The 23,197-nt window shown below is 39.8% G+C and overlaps 1 protein-coding gene across 1 annotated transcript in view; it reads right to left on the bottom strand.

The window, feature by feature from the left end:
- LOC141782038 (syntaxin-binding protein 5-like) overlaps positions 1-14,459 on the bottom strand; it is a 193,845-nt gene extending 179,386 nt beyond the window's left edge. The window contains exon 1 of the mRNA XM_074658049.1: positions 13,420-14,459. Within this exon, the coding sequence (XP_074514150.1) occupies positions 13,420-13,587 (168 nt within the window). The 5' untranslated portion in view covers positions 13,588-14,459. The remainder of the gene's footprint in view (positions 1-13,419) is intronic.
- Positions 14,460-23,197: the final 8,738 nt, after the last annotated feature.

Genomic DNA, 23,197 nt, shown 5'->3' with positions numbered 1-23,197 from the left:
TATATATTCAATTTTCACACCATATAATGATGTATCAATGATTGGTAGAGCGCAGCCAATTTTGAGATGTAAAGGAGAAAAAAATTGGTTGTTGTTAACAATTGTTAAAGGTCAGAGAGTCGCAGGTTGCCATGGGAAAATAGGAATAATTCGTCTGAAATTGCATACTATGTACTACATACTCCATATGTGTACTATTGTTCAACATACTTTTGTGTGAATAAACAGTATCTTTTTGGACGCACTGAGCAGTAATTTAAGTCGTCACTGAAAGCCTCCTTGCCAGCTGGAAACGTGTAACCATGGTAACACGTGCCAACCTCATGTGACCAAAACGCCAGTTTGTGAGAATCAAAGTCTCAAATGATTTGAAATATATATAGCACGCCAAGCAATGTGAAATCTTATACTTACAGTTAAATTGAAGCGTTATTGACATTACAAAGCTGTCCGTCGACGTCCTTTATGAACGTTGTCGTCACTACCTCATTGCATTCAGGGATTTTTATGCCGTCGCAGTGTCCAGCGTTGTATACTGATCTATTTCACCAGAAATAGTGTGCAATATCACTCCATTTTAGTGGACAGTGGTCATAATTTTGGAATAAGTATTTGGTCAGTTAAAACATGTTGGTGGATACACTGTTTTAACTGCATTAAAGATGGGAAACATATGAACATAAATAACACTCTTAACCCAGCTGGGGACCAATGGTGCCTTCAAATGGGGTCGTGTTTACCATGTTCATGAGAAGAGTCCATATGAACGCCCCCCTCTTGTGGTATTCATGACCTTGTAAGTGGAAAGTTTCTGAAAGCTCGGAGTTCACGAGCTGTGACGTGTTTGTTGACGTTGTCAGAAATGGCGGAGGCCGTAGAAGTTAATGTTTCGGTGCATAATAAGTTAATATACTGTCATTTTAGTCGTGTACTGTTTTTCTTCGTAATTTTATAATATGTCTGCGGAAAATGTTGATGTTCCCAACGGAACCTTTGCATTTACTGCATTATGTTACCCAATTGCTAGCTTGCTAAAAAGCCTCTGTGGCTTCTAGACGCCGACAGTAACGTTAATATTGCCGTTGCTTAGCAGCGGTGTACTCACGACTTAACCACTTGAACGCCACGCATATCGTGTACACGACTTCCCATGTTGTAAACACAACCTCACGAGTTTCATTTGAAGGCACCACAAGTAAAGAGCATGGAACAAAGGTGTGTTAAGCTTGTGTCTCCCTGCTTTAGTTACTCTATGTACATATTATGTTCAAGTTGAAAGCACTTATTGTGAGTCACTTTGATTAAAAGCACAACCATAATAAATGTAATGTTACATGCAGTTTGCCTTTGTGTGTGTTAAGTGTTGCCTGTGTGCATACAAATTGTGTGTCTGCATCAGCCCAGGTGTTTTAGCAGCTGTCCCTTCAGGCCAACCGTCAGGATGAGAGACAGTAGTGGTGAGAGAAGTAGAGTATTCCCGTCACATACATCTATTGTAATATATAGAGATGTTACGAAAGTCAGAGCGCCCATCAAACAAACAAAGATACACGAGGCTTCCCCCACCACTGTTTGAAGGGAGATATTTTGAGGTTGCTCTAAAATTCCTTTGATCTAGTCAGGAGCAGCCCAAAAAAAATAAAAAAAAGAGGCAAATCAGACCGTGGGTAGGAGAGGAGACGTTTGGGGGAGGAGTAGGAGAGGAGATCAGGGGTTTGTGAATGTGTGAAACCGGTTGAAACACTCAGTGGTTACACAACACAGCAGGATGCCATTCATGTCTTATCAGAGACACTCTTGGCTGTCTTTTCTAACCAGTGGTCTATCTATATTTTATTGTTCGGATACCCATCAGCTCTACCTCAGGGTCCAGAGCAATCTTTTATTGCAATTAATATTTGTACAATGGCCAAACCTAATAGATATCACCATGAAACTTCCCCAGTTGATGACTTACTTTAAGACAATTATTTTTTGTATCACAAGCTTTTTGAAAATACATGTTTAAATATGCAAATGAGGAATGATCTTATTAAATCTATGCTAATTTGCATACATTTTGCATACATTGAATAAAGCCAAGTTCAAAATTTGCATTTCATTTTGTTGACATTTTGAAGCCAAAGATTTTTTAAGAGGGAATTATGGATATATCTCTCTCACACTCCATCAAATCAGAAAATACTGTCAACGGCCATAAAAAAATTCCATTTCTGTCGTGTTTTCAGGAATAAAATGTTCTATAAATCAGGCTATGAATGATGTATGATCAAACCCCTCGGTATAAACCTTCAGAATATAGATAGGAATGAAACTGGAAAGTTTGGTGTATAAGTGCTACTGAAGTGGAGATTTCTGGCTCAGAGTCTGAGGAATAACTAATTTTGAGAAAACTGCCTTTAAAGATATGGATTGTAAAACTCCATACATTTTGCAGACACTAAAGGTGAATACGGTAAAAAATTTAAATAATAGATATCACCATGAAACTTCCCCAGTTGATTACATACATTAAAACAGTTATTTTTTGCATTACAAGCTTTTTTTTAATTGTATGTTAAATGTTAATGTATATATACAGTATGTAAAATATCCAAGACAGGAATTATCTAATGTTAACTTTTGGTGAATTTAGGAGAAATCTACAGACGCAAATAGACAAAGTGAAGTAAAATAAACACCTAAATGTGTATTTTGGATGTTTTCCTTCCACTAGTCTGAAAGAAGACATGCTATGGAAGCAAAATAGCCTAAAATCTCAAAATTGACCAGTGCATGAAAAACCATGCTTTTGCCTGGGGAGTGTCTCGCCTTTAAGAGCACCGAGAACCGACATGGCAAATTAAAACGTGTCAGCTCCAGGAACTCACTTCATTGATAGAAAAATCCAAAGAAAAACACCCACACTGTTTCCTTGACAGGTGATGTGAACCACCACAGGAATTATTGCGTGGCACCGAAACATGTGAAAGAAACCAGAAACACTTCTAACTTTTTTTTTTTTCATTAAAAACTATCCTCAGTGTCTTTTTCCTATGGATAAAGTGATTCAATGTTTCCAGAGTGTGATTCTCTATCACGCTGAAGAGCCAAAGGATGAAGGGAAGGACTTCCATTCATCAACGAGGCTGAGGCAGATCTAATAAGCACTTCCTCCATGCGCCGGCTGCGCGGCACATGAATGCACACGCAGAGCAGCACACGGATGTGAACGGGGTGAGAAAGCAGTGGGAGATCTCGGAAGTATGAAAACGAATGAATGAGCCTCTCTGCTGACTGGGGTGGGCTCAATTGTATGACAGTAACTACAGACTACACAGTGTTGTGTGTGGCCAGAGGGAGTGAGGGAGAGACACTTGTATGTATGTGCATTTATATTGCATTAAAGTACTGTATGCCGTATAGATTATGTATACATAACCACATGTACGTATAAATACTGCACAGATAGTCATTTTTTTATGTGGCAGCATTTAACACAAACCCTTCAAGAGTCAAACGTTAAGCATGTGTCTCTTCAAATGAAAGCGTGGGCTGAACAGCCACATACACATTATTTCTATTATACAAGCGCGAGGCAATCGTCTCCGTTTGGAGGGTGCGGAGGAGGTGGTTGTTGTGATCGCACGCTGGGGCTTCATGCCGTGCTTTAATGCAGACGCGGGGTCAGAAACCAGCCATGTGTGGATGTACTGTATAATGTGGTTTAACCTTTTAACCACAGCAGCAGGCATATTAGTGGATCCGGCATGGCATAAGAATCATGCCTCAGGCTCCGTAGAAAAAGCAGGACTGGATACAAAATAGTCGTCACATGTTGCCGCCCACGACACCGTAATGTCATGGTCACAGAGAGGAATCCACATTATGAAATCAAAGACAAAATAAAGACACAAATAAATCAGACAATAAACAATTTAGTGATATCCCCGCAGTTGTGGTCTTTAAATAAAATCCTCTTTGTCCGAGGCCAGTCTCGAGACCGAGGCCGATCTTGTCTACTGCAACACTGGAAAAAGGGAAAACTGTAATAAAAAAAAAAAAAAGAGAAAGTAAGAATAATCTCTGAATATGCATTAGATTGACCTTGAAATGCACCTGAATACACTGTCTCTTACTCGTTGAATACACTGCTGGAAGGCATCTTATCTGCACTTTTTACCTGAATATCAAAAAGAAAGGAGCCTTGAATCCCCTAACAAGCTGTGTTTCTATTATAAAACAAACAAAAAAAAAAACTCAACTCCGGCTTCTGCATACACCTTTAGATACTTCTAGAGAGACTTCAAGTAGATGAGGTTTGTCAAGTGCTTGTGAGTAGCACTTAAGAGCAGATGGATCCACTAACCACTCAGAGAGGCAGGGGAGGAACTGTGAGTTGGTTTACAGCTTTGCAGCACTGCAGTTCCAAGTGGATTTGTTTTCCATAATAAAGTTTCAACTCAGCAGTCTCAGTCATGCACTAAAACGTTGTGTTTGTTTTTCCTCATACTTTTCTCCGACAGTAAAATGCTCAGAGAGGGCAATAAATGTGTGCAAATGTGCACCGCTGAAATAATAGAAGTTTCTCTGCAAGTAGCCACACGATGGACACGTTAAAGGATGCAGACCATTTGCAGAACATCTCTGTAATTTTAAGCATTTATTGCCTTTTATGGTCAGTCAGTACACAATTGATGTTGTGGGTGAACAACAGTGCATTAGATGATTGACTTCAACAATCTCTTTTCTCCCCAGAACACTGATGTGGACACAGTGGTCGAAGAAGTACTCAGACACTTTACTTAAGTAAAAGTAGAAATACCACAGTCTAAAAATAATTCATTACAAGTAAAATCCCAAATTCTAAATGTTATTTAAGCAATAATACAGAAGTATTATCAGCAAAACTTACTATGCAGAATGGCTCCTTTCAGTATTCAAGACAACTGTATATACTCACTGTATTCACCTTATTCTTTGCCTGAACTAGGGTGCTTCCGCATTGTGTTATGTTGTGTTCTCACTACCATTTAAAGCGGAAGTGACATTATTTTGCTTAGCGTCACCCGTCGCCAGTGTTAATACATCCATGGTCATCATCATTAACTTGCCAAAAAGCTGATTTAATGTTTTTTTTTTCAGGTGAGAAAGTAACCATTTAGATTTCCAATACGTGATCAGTTTAACCAAATAGATTTGGAAATTTGCGCCAATGTTTTTGAGGAGCTGCTGGCTGTGTGAGACCAGCCGCTCAGCGTAGATAAGCAAGCACATGTCAACAGTGTTCAATTACTCTCACTGCTAGAAGAGGTAGACACAGGTCCGCACTGCAGGTTTAACTATTGGGTACTAAAAGCAATAATAATAACGTTAAATTAAATCAGTTCAACCTCTTTTTGCTGGCGCTACACCGGAAAAAAACTTACACAATTGCGTAAAAACCGGAAGTGAAGAAATGGGCGAGGCAGCATAAGGTGAATAGACTACTACTGGGTAGATTTGAAGTATAGTATTGCATCATATCATAAAAGCAAATCATGTGTTTTTTTGTAAAAAGTAACTATAACTGTCAAATAAATGGAGTGGAGTAAAAAATTACAATATTTTTCTGAAATGTAGTGGAGTGGAAGTATTAAGTAGCAGAAAATGGAAATACTTAAGTAAAATACAAGTATGTCAGAATTGTACTTAAGTACAAGCAATTATGTTATGAAAAAGAAACAAAGAAGTTGCCTAGAGCGCTTTTTCTTCATAACATCCTTCGTTATAATTTGACTGTTAAAGATGAAAAGAAGAAAATAAAACAGGTTCGGTGGTTTTCTGTTAGAAATAAAACTTAAATTTGACAATAATTTTGCTCTCACTACGGAGCCACGTATCACACAAAAGAGGAATTACTGCAGTGGTTGATTTAATCGTGCAAAATGAAAACAGACTTCGTGAGAGTGAAGTGATGGAAAATGGAGAGAAATGAAAGGCTGCTTGAAAAGCTCACTCCATTATATTTGCACAGCATGAGGTGAGGCGGGCGGTCTGCCGTCACCCAGACAGAACGGACAAAGCAGTTTTTTAGAAGCCCACACAAAATCAAGAGGCGGCTGTTTCTCTTTCTCGAACACACACTGTCACATACAGAAAAAAATAATGTAGAATATGGTACAATAGCACCGTACAGATTCTGTCTCAGTGGGCTCTACTGCTGCTCTTTTGAACACTTCAATAATTATTTTTTTTACTCATGCCACACAGCCAAAAAATTCTGTAGAAAACAGAAAGATATAAAACGGTGAGTAAGGAAGATGACTCCTCAAGCATAAAAGAAAAAAAAGCTTTAGTTTGTTTGGATGGATGCTGCACACACACAGACACACACTGTACGTCTTGTCTCACTTGTATACAGTTTACTGAACATCTCTCCTCTCCTATTGCTTTTTCAGCAGCTTCTCCTCTCCGCCTGACATCAACTCCTCCTTAATTGATCCCACACTGTGGCTTCTGACAGCCAGTTGACACATGGTAATGTGAGACTAGCTGGAAGTCAACCCACTGAGTCATCACACACCCAGGAGAACTCGTGGGGTCGCTTTCGAGGGAGTGAGGTGATGTCATCTTTGCCAGCCGGAGGAAAGAGGCGGGGGGAACAGCAAACTGCTAACCTCTGAGATTCAACCGTGAGTTTAATAAAAAAAAAAATTCTACACCGGACTAGCAGAACAATTACACTAAAATCATTTGGCTAATGTTTTATAACATACTGCTGATGATTTTGGCATTTACTCACACTACCATTGTCTGAAACTGAGGAGCAAATATGTGAATTAGTGTAACAGCAAAGCAATTAACAAGTCTCCAGGAATCAATATAGCCTACTGAATACAGTAGCGTAGATAGGGAGCACTGAGAGTGTTGGTTAGAATACTAGAATACTACATCTTGTAGATAACTAATTAGCACCTCCTTCTACCAGATTCATTCACTTGTAAAATAGATGTGATTATAACAATACAAAAGAGGCTATCTAACAAACTAATATTATGAAAAAAATGTGATTGGAGATTCTACTGAAAAAATAAGATCAGATTTATCAAGAGTTATTGCAAATTTTTGCAGATCTTTGATCAGATTTCACAGTTTGCAGGTTACCTTCTAGACACGACATGCTCACAAACCTGTGATATTTCAGTCTGGACCAAACTGGTGGACGACCAACTGACTGACATCGCCATCCCCAGATACACGCTGCCACCAAAGCTCAAAATCCTTGAAAAAAATACTAATGGACTGTTGTACACAAAAGAATAGACATTAGCTTTACAGAATCCAAATGGATCCACCGTACAGTCCATTAGTCCTATTAAAACATCCTGTTCCTGAAGAGCTGGCTGCAAAAATGTGTCACAAAGCAACTAAATTCTTCCACAAAATGAGTCGTTCTGAATCATTCAGATTATCCTAATGGACATAGGAAGGATTTTATTTTACAATGGAAGCTAATTTGAAATGTGATTGTGTGGGTGTTATGGGTAATCATACTTCTCCCTTTAGAGATTAATCATTTATTAAAGGAGATTAGAAATGTGAATGGGGTCAAGATGTCTCAGTGCACCTTTTAACAAGCTCCAGATCCCAAAATATATTTTAAAAAATCACTTCATTGAGTTCAGACATGGATTTTCAACTGCAGACACCTGAGACCACCAATAAACAACGTATTTAATTTCTCCAAACACAAGTTATGTTTTATGTTTTCCGGACAACTCACCTCGTGTGGTCATGCAAATAATGATTGTTCTCTCTAAGAAGCAAAGAAGCGTGATGTTGTTATAGCACAGCAAAACCTCGTACACCTGACTGTTGAAGGATCCTGTCATACTTAATACTACTTCGGCAATTTAAGTCAGAAAGCAGAGATGCATTCAAGTACGTGCTCATCTGTCAGACTACGGCAACATTTACAAATAATATTTTTCCACATCCGCTTACATTCATCCGTGACTAAGAGTATATTCAGATATTTCACTTAATGGGGTTAGAGCCATGTTCTTCACAGCGACAGCTTCGGCTAAATGAATATGGAAACCAGCACTCCTCATTGATTAAAATTCTATACTCGGTACTCCACTTTTGAAAGGTGATGGGGTAAAAAAAAAAACAGAGAGGCACATGCAATATGAATGCAGTCAGCTGAGATAAAAACTTCCCAGAATACAAATGACGCAGGCTGTGATTAGTGTCAAACACCTGGCTGTTAGTGGTTTTACAACTATGAAGAGCTTCTTTTTCAGATATACAAACAACAGTTTTATAGTTCAGTGCAATAGCCTTACTAGTTTTGCGAAGCTTATAACTGAAATATTTTGTTGACAATGTGTCAGATATGATTTTTTTTTAATTCTGTGCTCATTTTTAAGGCTCTATTTTGTGCTGCTGAATTGCATCGTTTTTATGGCAAATTATTTTCCTTATTTTTTTTAATGTTGGCCACTTGGGGGCGGCAGAAACAACGTGTGAACACAACATTGGCATGACTGTTTAAGGTTTTAAGTTGATATGGTCAACTTGTTAGCAAACAGTTGCCTTACACATCGAGCAGATGCAGAGAAACATACAGATTCAGAAGTCCAATATTCACCCTTCGTTTGCTCTGTTTTGGTCTCCACCACCTCCTAAAGGGGATATACTGTATGTGGCTCTTCAGCTGCTGTTCCCTCCCGATTTTACCTTCAGGAAACCGTGAATTTTCTGAGGCATGGATTCACTAGTTGCCGCCTAAGGTCTCTAATGTTCCTGCAGAGTGTTGAGGAGGAGATACATGCTAAAAGCTTTGTGTTCTGCCTATTTTCAAAAGCGCTCTACTAGTTAGACGTCTGGAAATTGTGCAGGACAACTAAATGAAGTTAACTGTCATGTTCCTGGAAACAGGCTGAGATGATGAGTGCTGGAAATACCCATGAAGGGATACACCTGCTCAGCAACAATACATACTGTATGTATGCACAGCACTCAGATGAGGCTCCTTTGGAATGAAGCATTATTACACAACCATCAGCAGCAGCTTGTAACACTCACACAAGACAGAACGGATGCATGATTCAAGCCGTTTGAGCCATATCCTGATCCTGTCATCAGCATGTGGCACCACAGATCAACACTGTGCAATGTTTTCTCCGGTTTGGTCACCCAGTTAGACCAGTACGACAACCCAATATGGCCTTCGCTGAATGAGCCCGCCCCAGTCCGAGGCATGACAAGTTCTCAGAGACAACCTTGTACATGCAGCTTTTGTTTGGAGCTGTTATTTGCATATAACAAACACTCCTTCACTGTCAGAGTGTTTTCGTAACCTGCTACTGACTGTGAGTTTGTCTCGTCTCTGTAATCTCCAGACACTGTGTGTGTGAGAACACATTGTGCCCTTTTGGGTCTGCAGCAAGCTCCATATACAGACATTGCAGCCACACAACATAGTTCACAAGCTTGTGTCAGCTCTGCGGCTTTGCTAAACTAATATTGAGTGAGGCCATTTTTGGGCTCCTCGTGTTTGGGTAGCTGTACTGTAGTTTTAGCCAGAGCGAAAGCACCGTTTCTATTCTAGTTTTTAGTTTAGACAGTCTATTCATGTATTACTTTTGTGGGACATGAATGTTTGAAGAGTTTTGTGTTGGAACCACTTCTGTTTTGGTGTTTGACAAGGAACAATTTTACACATTGTGGGCAATTTTGCGATGTACAATGAAACCTAAAAGAAAAGAGCTGTCTCTATTCCATAAGCCTGAAAGCTGTCAACGTGTATTAGGGGGAATGCAAGCCACTAAATACATAAAACCTGCTGGGCCTCAACCATCATTTGGCCTCCTGCCTTTCTTCTGTCCTCCTCTTTTACATCACAACACCAGCACAACACTGACTGAGGGAGAGAGTTGTACTAATATACAATAATAACTTTATCGTATACTTTAAAATTACACAAATAATAGGGTTGGTGAGGTGGGTAGTGTTTGGTCACAAGAGTAACAGAGTGTTTCTTGTGGATTATTTTGAAGTGAGGGCTGTCAATCGATTAAAATATTTAATCGCGATTAATCGTATGATTATATAATCATTTCAAAATGTACCTTAAAGGGAAATTTGTCAAGTATTTAATACTCTTATCAACATGGGAGTGGGAAAATATGCTTGCTTTATGCAAATGTATCTGTATATTTATTATCTGAAATCAATTAACAACACAAAACAATGACACCCATAGAACCCATTTTCTTTCACATATCTTGAGGTCAGAGGTCAAGGGACCCCTTTGAAAATGGCCATGCCAGTTTTCCCTCGCCAAAATTTAGCGCAACTTCGTATCATTATTTAGAGTCCTTCGCGACAAGCTAGTATGACATGATTGGTACCATGAATTTCTTGGGTTTTTTAGTTTCATATGATGCTAGTATCTTCACTCTCCGAAAGATTGATTGCATTAATTTGTGAAAGAAATTAGTGCCGTTAAAACAATTTTGTTGACAGCCCTATTTTGAAGTAAAGTAATGTATCATTCTTATAAATACCATCGTATTGTATCATTCGGTACAATTAATTTAACTTCCAACCAACCGAAAGCAATCCAGTTCAGTCTCTGTCCCTCTCTCACACTCTTTCTACGAGTTCCTCTCTCTAACACAAAATGAACTCACTTCGCTGTAATCTCAACTGAACCTATAGATTCAACGAGACTGTCAGCCACCTGCGTACCTCCTGTTTGCCTCCTTTACTCCTTCAGTCTGAGAGAGATTTCCTCTGCTGTTTGGTGCTATAGCACTAGTCACTATAAGCACATAAAATTGCTGTAGAATCCAAACAAAAATGAGCTGTTGCATCTTCCCACACGGCACAGCGAGGACAGAAGTCATGACTAACTTTGAGAAATTAGCCAAGATGCCAAAACCCTCCCACACACACACTGCACCAGCTCACAGATTTATACCTCTGTCAGAACGTGAAGATCCAATCTAAAAATATTTGGGGCAATCAATAGAAATATAGGTGATTGCCTTGATTTACATTAAGGGAAAGTGCTTTTTCGCTTTAATCCAACATCTCTACATTTACATATATTTCCTTTAAACCTGACTGTGAACAGTATGCACATATTTCATTGCTTAATGAATGAGGAAAAAGGTCACAGGAGACATTACATGGTTCCTAAGGTCTCTGTGTGTGCATGTCTACATCCCATATTCTGCTTTGCATAACATCAGAAAGCAGTATGACGAGAGAGGTAATAACAAGACAGACTTCTTTTGCACACAACCAATCAGAGCCTAGCTGGAGCCTGCCGTCTCTGAGCAGCTGTCAATCACTCGCAAACTCTGATCAAACAGTCAAACTAGGCAGCGCTGATCAAATATGAATCAATATTCTGTTACTATAATTCCCATTTCTCCCTTCAAATGTTTTCAGAAACATCTTGTAGTGTACTGTTTGGCTGTAAAATGATAATATGTGCTTCAGCTGGTGGGCGGTGCTCGGTATTTCCTCAACAGATCTCAACATGGCTGCATGCTGGGTCCTAAACTTTCTCATTTTACAGCTAAACAGTACACTACAAGATGTTTCTGAAAACATTTGAGAGAAATAGGCATTAATGTAACATAATATTGATTAATATGTGATCAACGCTGCCTAGTTTAACCATTTGATCGGAGTTTGCGAGTGATTGACATCTGCCTCTGTTGAATGAACAGCCAATAGGAACGCTTTCTCTCTGAAATGACCTGTGATTGGCCAAAGTCTCCCGCGTCACAGGCTAGATTTTTTAAAGCCTGAAAACAGAGCCAAGAGGAGGTGCAGGAGTCTAGTTTTCTCTCAGAGCACTTGATTTACAATATACTGAAAGGTTACTGCAGATTTAATTCTACGTTTACATTCAGATAGCGTTTCATAGTTTTTAAAGCTATACCTGAAGTGACTATTATACTCAAGCACAAGGTTGCCATGGGGATTAAGACCCAAAACATATCTTTAGCAAAGGATAACGGCTAAAATGTGCCAATATAACGAAATCAATCACACACATAATCTCTTGGTTCCACCTTGAACCCTGTCTGCTCTAGGAACAGCAACTGACAGACATAACAGGTGCAGCTCTACTGCCTCCTCCCTCCCTCTCCCTCTCCCTCTCTGGCTGTCTCCCACTCCCTTTCACACACACAACCTGCACCTGCTGCACACTCTCAAACAAACACCCCCCGAGAAGAAAAATGTCATGTTGGTTGGGAACGGAAGGGCATATTTATATTTGTACACTCATGGCTTTTTCATGAGTTGATTCAGTGTCTTTAAAAGCAAGCACTGAAGGAGCAGCAGCTTCCTGCATGGGACCAGGCAATCAAGCTGTTCTTTTCCAGCACTTTCTCCTCCCATGTCTGCCTGAACGAGGGTGCTCTGCAGCATCCTTTTCAGCTTGTGAATCAACCTCCCTCCTCCTTCCTTCCTCCTCTAGCTCCTCTATACAGAAATGAAAAACACAACCCCCCCCTTCCACTATAGTGTCAGTCTGCTCAATAATAATAAAGCTGCGTAAACAACCCCAGTTTCTCAATGAATTATTCACAGTTGTATCCAAAAGAAATCCACCCAGTTTCTTTTGGAATAATCGCTGCAGTCAGCTCCAAAATGCATCCAGAAAAAGGGCTGCAATGGGCGGCAGTGGCTGCTATAAATACCCCCAACCCACCCACCCTCCATCCTCTCCTCCACCCCCCCTCCAACCATCCATCCCTCCCTCCTCCTCCTCAGTGAAAAGCACATCAGCTAGGACAGTACAGGCCTACTGCAGGGTCCCTTCACTGGCTGGGCTGTGCACTTTTTTTTTTCTCCATGCAAGGGAGTGGACACCAGTTATGTCATCGCTTCTCCTACACCATCCATCTGTGCCTGCTCGCTGATGCAACGAGGAGGCTACTATTCATCCACTTCCTTTTGGTTTGTTTATATCACATGTTCGTGTGTGTGTGTAGGCTACTGCAGCATGCTGATGGCTGCTGCTGCTGCTCCACCATCGCACACTGGTGGGAGCACCAAACTGCACACACATGCCAGCTTCACACGTGTACTCAGGGTTTGCTGTAAGCCTTATTATGTAGATGCACAATGGCTGAAAACGCAATTATTTAAGGCCTTAAATCAAAAAGCCACAAGCTTTTGCCTAGTGATTCTTCTCTCTAAAAAAAACTGTCTCCATTCTCAGGAGAATTGCAAACGAGGAGCTGTCCGTGGTGCTGAACTTTCAACACCAAACAGAAACAGCAGGACACCAAATCTAGCAGCTGAACTCACTCCAGATCCAACTTTTACGCACCATCTAAACATGCATTTTGATGAGGATTTGGGCAAGCCAGAAACCCAAGGTGTTACATGGTTTTAAAGGACAACAATCTTTATGTTACCCACCTTGCACAGCTGAAAGTTTTCAGACACTAGCGTCTCCTGGATGTCGATCTCCTTGGGAGTTGGTGCAGATGTGGGAGTCCCAGCCGCGCTGCCGCCCGATGGGGAACTCATAGTCCCTCCAGGAGAGGAGGTGGTCAACCCGTCCAACACCTTCCGAAACTTCTTCATTTTCTGTCTTTTGCTTTTTTTTTGTATATTATAAGAGGACCTCTCTCTGCTTTCCCTTTGTGTCTTCCCAGAGTTCCCTGTCTCCTCTCTGATGCCGGACTCGTTTGGAGACAGAAAACGTCGCTTTCCTGCAGCAGTAGTAGTAGCAGCAGCAGCAGGGTGAAAGAAACCACTCTCTTGTTCTCTCTCTCTTTTACGTGCAATTTAAAAAAAAGTCATAGAGGCACCTCATCTTGGCTGTTGTCCACAAAAATAACAATGCGTCTGAGCCACCTGGATGTGAGGATCACAGCCAATTTTGCAGATGCAGCTCGCCTATATCTCACATCTGGAAACTACTCAACTTCATCTTTCCACTCTGCATCCTAAAGTCCACTCCAGGCTCGGAGAGAAATCCCACAATCCCTCAACATAACCAAGGTGGAGCCAGCCGAGCAGCGAGGTTTATTATCACACAGATCAGAAGAAACTTGGGAGCAAGTCGATCCACTCCACCAACCCTCTCCAAAAATGAAAGCACTTTGGACAGCGCTGTGGTTGTCAGTAACAGGAAGGAGAAGGAGAAGGAGAAGGAGGAGGGGACGCAGAGGCAATGCAGTTAAACGCGATTGGGCTCACACAGTCAGGCCAGAAAGGAAAACGAGACAACCATCGAGGAGAAGAAGAAGAGGAGAGAAGAAGAAGAAGAAGATGCTGTGTGACGGCGGATCAATCTAATGGATGGATGTGGTTCTGTCATCCAGATGTGTCTCAGCGTCGCTTCCCTGCAGTCCAGAGACAAGAGAAGAGGAGCTGTCCGCGGTGCTGAGAAACCAGCCAGCCAGCCAGCCACGCCTCCACCACCAACAACACCTCCCTCTCTCTCTCTCTCTCTCTCTCTCTCCTCTCTCTCCTCTCTCTCTCAACTGATTGGGTGAAAGCTCTAAGTCAAAGATACAGAATGATTAAGGAAAATAAGCTGGCAATTAAAGGAGTAGTTCACCCAAATTTAAGCAAAAAAAAAACACCCCCAAACATTCAACTAAACCAAACAAAAGGTGGTAAAGAGAGATCTGGTTGGAGATGTTGCATCCTGTTGTCATTATTGTCAAAGCTCTTAATGAGTGTTGTGGTTTTTGTTTAACTGCCTCCATTTGCAGCTGTTAATATCCTGCCAGTTTCCTGCTCAGAAATCTCCATCAACAGGATCGGCGGAGTGAGATAATGTTCATGCATCCATATCAATACCAGCAAAAATCTGAACTATTCCTTCAAACAAAAATACAAGAGGCCGATCCCACATCTGCAGCTTCTCTTCACTGGACTTTCACATTTTATTTTGAACTTAAAAAAGCCATTAATCCAGTAGGGACTGTAGACTGATCCAGTCTAAAATCAGCTGTTCTCAAAGCACCCAGAAGGCCACACTTGCATGTTAAAACATGTCTCCTTTTATCAGCATTGCACTCCAATAATCAGTTCATATTTTCATGTTAAGCTGTAAGGTTTCATGTTATCCTGTGTTCTTGTTTTCTTTTTAAAGTAACAGTGTGTAACATTACTGTGGCGTTACCACAGTTTTGCACTCGGCGACTCACATTACAGCGGTCTTGGAAATGGAGGAGTGTGCAGAAGGGTACTTGCAATCTGCAACCACACCACTAGATGTCACCAAAGCCTACACACTGCACCTTTAAAAAAAAGAATGTTCTCTCTTTATCTAAATCATCATGTACCTGCTAATTTTAGGTGCTACAATGCATTGTACTTACTTACTTGCCTCCATGTTAGTTAGAACTCCACTGAGATATTTAGGTTAGATTAAGGCTAAGGTTGAATTTGGAAGTTGATGGAAATATTTATGTGGAGTGGTAAAAAGAAATTCAAAAGAAAGATACTGAAAAGCAATTAACAAGTTTGACTGCAGGTACTGACTGACCAGTGTGAGTAAATACTGACTGAATTTTTATTTGGGTGAAATTGTTTTTGGGTGATGAGGACCTATTATGCTTATTTTCAGGTGCATATACATGCTTTAATGTCCAAAAAATGCTTTATTTTTCTAAGTACAGCTGTGTTACAGCACCTCTTTTCACCCGCTGTCTGAGCAAAAAGCCCAGTCTGCTCTGATTGGCTCCATTTGGCGTGGACTTTGGGCTTTGTAATTCTGCAAACCTTTTACATGCAAAAAACTATATAATACACTAAAGGAAAGGGGAAAACTACAAAAGCATAAAAGGTCCTCTTTAAAGTGGTGGTTCTGTATACATTTTCCGTGATAAAAAAATCCTGATGAACGATCAAAAGCCTGTGGTTCTGAAAATGTCCTGCTAATATTGCTGGTTTGAGGCGTTTCATGCATTTTGAGTAGTTCTTCACAATACATAACACTAATGGACTAAAACACGGCTTTGCTTTTTTGTTTTAGTCCATTAACCACCAAGAAAATATCCTTTACATTACCACAAACCATTTTCAAAAGCCTACCGTAAGTGTTTACATTGCTTTCGTATCTTCCAGGCAACCATTGGTTTCTATTCATTTCAATCACTTAGATGACCTGACACTAGCTTGGTAGGTACTCCATCAGAATAACGGCTCTTTTCACCAATTATTCACTGCACTGTTTAAAAAACAAGGTTTTGACAGCTGAGATTGATGCTCTACATTGTCAGGAAATCAAACCTACAGTAAACCAACATGGATGTTGTGAAAGGTATAATGAGAATTCGATCAATTCTCACATTTTTTGATTGCAACCCACTCAAGTCTCAGATGTCAGAGCGTCCTTGAATCTACCAACACAGACACTAAACAGAGCACTGCCTGCAGACTGCAATACACATGAAAATTATAGAATTTAAAAATGAATAAATAAATCTAACTGAGCCATTACTGCGACATTTGATGGTGGAAAAATGTCAGAATATCACAATGAAAAAAGAAAAAGAATGAAAGAACAAATATTTTAAATATGTACAATAAAAAGAATAATAAACCATAATTACCTCATTAGAATGTTCAGGACCGGTGATATTGCATAAGCCATTACATCACCAGCCTCTGGCCATGCTGGATGTTATGAAGTCAGAGCACGGCACACATGGCCGGTCTGTCCTATTCTCCAATCTAAGATAAGAAGATAAAAAAGACTACCCACTGTGGTTTGTGTCACTCACTAATGCGGTCCAGAGTGCTGACATGACTGCATGCTCTGCAGATGTCACAAGCACTACCCAAGCTGGCTTCAAGGTCCTTTCCAGTGTTACGCTTTTCTGCCTTCCAAACCCTTTCAAAAAATAAGATAAGATAACAAAAACAGCATGACATACCAGTGCTAAGGCTTTTGATCATACAGAATATGAAATGCATCAAAAGAACCCCCTACAAGATTTCCTTTTTTTAAGAGTACCACGAGGAAACAACATGGGGCCCGTTCGCGTAAAAATGGCTCGGCAACTGCAAGGCATGGTGGGGGGTGACTTTAATCTTCCTGCTAAAACACGGCAAATTGGTCTACTTTCACATTTTCAAGCACGTCGGGGCTCCGTTGAGACTAAATCCTGCAACTTTCAAAACATAATGATGAAGAGGTTCTCTTTGCTCAGCTTTAAACTGTAGTAATCTCAGTGTACTGATGGATGGATTACATGCTGGGCAGGTAGAAGCGAAGAATACACGTGTCCTCGCAATACTTCATGTTGACCATTCCATTATTACGCAAGGTCACGAGCTAGGAAAATAAATAGAGCTTTGAAAAAATATTGGCCTTGATGTGTAGACGTCAGAATTTACTGACTATTAGGTTTGTGTGTGATATATTCTGTCAGGATATATGGTACAGTTTTCTCTGCAGGTGTCAAGGCAGTGAAGTGTCAATAAAGGGGCTCAGTCGACGACACAAACACACCAGTCCATTTGGATATGTTACTTATTCCTGGATACACAATGACTCGACCTCAGGGGGCTTTTTACAAAGGATGTATAGAGCTGTCCACATAACGCTATAGGCACAAAGCTGCCCTCAACAGCAGCTCTATCATTAACGTTTTGTGTTGAAGAGATACAAAGAGGTAGTTTTTGTGTCTCTCTGTGCCATGTTTGTGTACTGTTTACAACCCCTCAAGCGATGGGGGGATAGACACAAATGCAGAAAGTGAGCTTGATATTGTGTTCAACACAAACATGCACCCACAACGAGCTTTGTTTTGGACGGTACATGGTAATTAGGCTGCTCGCTAATTTATGGCCAGAGATAATTTGTGGCTTTCATTGAAGAGAGAAACAAAACAGAAAAAAAAAAAAAACAGGAATATTTAGTAAAGAAGATAATGGGTGTTACTCACGGCCGCTGATGAAGTATCCGTGCAATTACTTCGATTGTCAGAATTTAATTTCTCTAGTTATGCGATGTTCCTTGTTTGTTTCCTTTGCGACAAGATGTGCCGCAATCAAGAACAATCTGAGGATATTTTAAAGGCTATTATGATAATTATGACTCACTGCTGATTGTGGAAGAAGGGCAAGTTTGAACAAGCACCATGTTTGACCTCTCTATCAAGGGAATACGGGTCCTGAGCTCCATCAGCGTCGTCTCAGACATGATTTGCGGAGGTTGATTAATTTCTAAGAACAGATGTGATTAAAAGTTTGTCGAAGTGATTTCAGCTCGGAAGGAATTTGTGAAAACACACACACATACACACACCAAGGCCAAGTACAGTACAGTCGTAAAATGACTATTGATTAAGGCCAAGTTCTTGGCTGATTGTAAATGACAGATAGTCAGAGCTGCCTAGAACCCTGACACACCAAGGTAAACTCAAAGAGCTACTGCCAATAAAGAATATAGTGAAACACGTTGCACAGAACATGTGATTGCCTCACATGTTCTGTCAAAAGCTGCAATTGAACACACCACAAATACTACAGATTAATATAATCAACTATTTACCACATTTTTAATCATCCTGAGATCACTGCTGGCTATTCCAATAATTATATTTCAAGCACCTGCTGTCCTGTTGTATTTACAATCATAACATATACAAAAAAAACTTTATCAGCAACATAGATTTAGCAGTTGGTGAATGTTCACCGCTGTTTTAAAAGTCATGCCAATCATTTTGGCAGTGATAGCAGGTATCCAGTCCTGTGTTTTGAATTTTTGATGGTGGGCAGGGCTGACCTTTGGTTTACATTTGGATCACACATTGGGGCTTTAAATTATTGATGTCTTAACCTGTATGCAGCATTTTAATGTTGTCTGAGTGGTGTGCTAAAGTCAAATTGCCTTATATAGCGTTGATAATAATATGTTTTGCATGCAAAACTGTTAATCTACAAGTAAGTAGGAGCTATACGCATCAGCTAAATGTAATAAAGAAGTGCCGTATAGTGTAGTATGAGAGAGAAATAATCACGTACGGTAACATTACTTCAAAACTGCATCACTGAGTGCACATAACATTTTGTGATGCGCTCACATCCGAGCACATCACATCCAATGTGACGGCTCCCCGAAGATAAAGAAAACAAACAGTTCACTGGGTGTGTAATCAATACCTCATCCACTTCTGGCAGGATGTTTTCAGATCGTCTCCTTATTGACTGAACCTCCCACGCACTGTAGCTCTGCACTCATGTTTGTTGTAGGAAGTCATCCACTTCTCATCTTTGATGTGAAGATATTTGATCTTGACTCACCTTCTCGGAGCTGTTTGACCCGCAGGTGCACGAGAATTTCAAATGTTTGTGCTGTGATCTCGGAAAAGAACAAAACCGCTGATGCTACAGATGAAAAAAAATGCAGATGAAGTCAGACATACACGGCAGCTCAGTTACAGGATCTGTGTACATTTATACTAGATGTACACCTGAGGGAATGTGCCACTTTCAGGACTTAAAGATTACAATTACACTTCCTCCTTTTCCAGGACAGGATCAGTGGATGGCAGCCAGGGCTGTAGGCACCATTGAGGTCATGTCCTCTGTAATTGTTCTGGGCATTTGGGGTTTTATAGGAACATGCAGGGAGCAGTCCACAGTTAAAATAAACTAACACACTGTGGGTATTATATAGACTGATTCTAGTATTTCCAGACTGAATAGATTTACTTTGACCACTTTTAAATTAACAAAAAAATGTAGGATTCAGAATTTTCCGACCATAATTATAAACAGTATTTAGGACTTCTATGAATAGCTCACTGAATGTATAAAATCTGAAAAATCCAAATAATTAAAACATTTGAAGGTCGGGCATCTGGTCAGTGTTTTCTGAGGGTGGGTGGTGTGCTAAGGGGACTTGGACTCATGATCTAAATATTTCTAAAATCCTGAAAAGAAAAGCTGTAAACCAGCTTTATGGCACTGTTTTTCCTGATTTAAATGCAAGACAAGAAAAGGAAGGCAAGATAAGAGAAAAAGAAAAGAAAGATAGTAAGAAAAGGTTTCTAAGGAATCTGTATTTAAAAGGTAACTTTCAACCTGGACCCTATTTTCTCGTGTTTTTGTGTCAAACTGACTAATAGGGACAACCATTTCTGAAACTGGTCCAGTATTGAGGGAGAGCGCTGTAGACAGCAGCTGCTCACGGGCTGCAATATGGCGCAATTGGGGCAAGCTGGCACCGTCATTTACGTCCACTAAAAGTGTTTGTTTTTGCTCTGATTGTTATGGAAAGAGTCCCGCTCAAGGAGAACTCTTGTTCTGAAATCTGGCGAGGTGACGTGTTGCCGGAAGACAACGGTGGAATAGTGGAATACATCCATGGTGGAAACATGAGTGGCAGCCAGGCAGAGTTTGATGTGTAGGAGTACAGAAAGCGTAGCTTAGTATTATCTAACATATTTTCAATGTCATGGCTGAATATTTAGATGATTTCAACAATGTGGACGAGGTCTTTGAATTTGATGGCCGTCTGTATTTATTTGAACCAGAGTATACGGATGTTCAGATTTCACAGCAAGACTTCTCCTTGAGCAGGACATGGACACAATAACAAACAGACCGGATCAAGTGAAAGGTAAGAAAAAGGTTTTATTTCTCTGTAGGGTCCTTTCCATAATGTTGTCAGACACTTATAATAACAATCTGAGCCTGTCAGCGGCAAAAACAAGCACTTTTAGTGGATGTAAAGTGACATTGACGCTGCTCAGTTGCCCTCGCAGCTGCCGGTTACAGCGTTCTCCCTCAACACTGGACCAACTTCAGAAACTGTTGTCCCCATTAGTCACTTAGACACAAAAATTTGGGTAAATATGGTTGAAAAATACTGAAGTTACTTTTTAATTAAAGAGAGATCAAACAAGAAAAAAAAAACAAGCTGAGAAAGAAAGGAAAGGAAGAGAGGTCAGTCTTTAATGTTCTACACGTCGTTTTGAGTCATTTTATGGTCATTTTGTTGCAAACAAAATCCTGTGATACAAGATAAAATGTATAAATCAATTTCAATTTTCATTTACTTATACTTTTAGATTAATTCATTCATGAAATTTATTTTAAAAGTTAAAATGTATTGATTGGTGCCAGTGGGAGCTGCTGCTGAAGGCTGCATGCACATTTCAGTACACTGACTTTGTAAGTCTGTAGAGCCCATTAGATGTGGAGGTTGTGCTCAGGAAATGAACAACATCCAACTGCATGTGCTGTGCACCTTGTAAATGAAATATGAGGGGTTTTCATGAAAAATGGAAACATATTGACCATGTTGGATATGAGCACATGAAAACACTCTCTCTCAGTCAGACACATTCCAGCTTTAACTTTTATAATTACTTCCACGTACCCCATGGACGCTCCTCGGCGCTCCCCCCCAGCTGAGCTGATTAACACAGACTCAGACCACCCACCAATCTGGTAAGTCACTTTGGCCCAATTAATACCTGCAGGGTGATTTGATAAAAGTGCACAGGAGTAGAGTTTAGAAGCAAAGTGAAGCCACAAAAAGTTGTTTTTTAATCAATTTCCAATTAAGAATTCATTCCTGTCTGTGGGACCACTGGTAATTGAGTCAAGGTGGAGGAAGTGAGGGCCAAAGAGGCGGGGCTGATCCTTCAGGGACCGTTCATTTCCATATAAATGAGCTGGTAAATGCACGCCTGATTTTCTGGATTCATTATTGACCAAAAGACGAAGACGAGTAATGATCGTTTTCCTTTTTTACTTAAGAGTCGAGATGTCTTTCTCATTTCAAAGCAGAAAAAAACAGTGTTTGATATTTTCTCTTAGAGATGGTGCAGATGTTTCTTTTAACAAGCCAGCGCAGAGCAGTTACTCACCACCCCGAAGCAAACACAAACCTTTAGTGGAATAGATAGTGAGAGTCACAGTGAGCCTGAGGACCTGATGGCATTTCCTCCACTGAAAAGGAGTGTCAATACTTGTAAGAGAAAGACACTTTCTCATTTCCTCATCTCTGTGCTTCATATTCGCTGAAATACGCAGCAAACAAACAGCTTGTGTGAGTTACAGTAGGAATATTTTAAATATTCAATCTTTCTTAGGGCCTACAATATGTTTCCGAAGAGAACAACCCGCCATCACAGCTGCCACTGCTCAGTATTTCACCAACACATCTTAGAAAACAAACCTGTACATTTGATTATTTTGTGGCAATGATCACTTGTTGGATGGGAAGTCTGGGGGGTGATGATGAGTCTCAGGGGGAAGACAGCAGAACATCATAGTCAAGTTTGTCTGATTTGCACAGCAATCTCTATTCTCTATTTATCTGCTGTTTAGCATTGATGGAGCTCTTCAGCCATATATGAATATGCATCAGTATTAATTGTGTTTATTACTATTTCAATGTTTTTTGGGATATTTATGTTATTTGTAACATGGCTATATGGGAATAAATAGTGTTTTGAAGTACAATTCCCAGTAAACAGTCAACATTTTATTTATTTATTAGTTTATTTGACAGGGAAAATACATAGGCATTGTTACACTTAATTAAAGTGCAACCGATGCAAGGTATATAGGACTTCTAGCCATAGCTAATTTGCAGACCTTGTCCCTGGTTAGGCTTTTAAAAAGAAGAAAATAAATAAAAAATAAAAAAAATACAGAATAGCACATCTTACATAAAATCACATAATACAACATATTACATTACAATCAATTTACATAAGTACTGTAAACAGTAAACATGGCCAAAACATGGGGAGCGCCTGCAGTATTTCTTTATAAACTGTATCATAAATGGTGTATTTTAGTGTATTTTCTTTTTGTGAACTTTATTCCAGTTTCATTGACATTTCAAAGAAAGTATCATACAACATATAACTATAACTGTTGAACACTCCTTGACAGAGGACTTTTTCTTTTTCATTTTCTTTTTCTTTTCTTTTTTCAGAGTACATCTGTCCCCATCCTAACATTTATATAATCCAGTATACATCATAATTGGAGTTCATCTTTGTAGAAAAATGTCCATCTTCATTTGAAATGTTGATATTCCATTGACTTGTTTCAGTCTCTTGAGTCCATTGGTATTTTTGTGTATTTTCATCAAATTTACAGTCCCAGTTGTAGTAAAGAGTAGTAGAATACATTCAGTCACATCATCATCCATGGGATCTTTGTTATATTGTGATATTGCCTTTTAAATTAAGATTTTATATTA

This window comes from Sebastes fasciatus, chromosome 14 (assembly GCF_043250625.1).
Source record: "Sebastes fasciatus isolate fSebFas1 chromosome 14, fSebFas1.pri, whole genome shotgun sequence".
In the NCBI taxonomy this organism is placed as follows: Eukaryota; Metazoa; Chordata; class Actinopteri; order Perciformes; family Sebastidae; genus Sebastes; species Sebastes fasciatus.
This window is presented reverse-complemented; position numbering and strand designations above follow the sequence as displayed.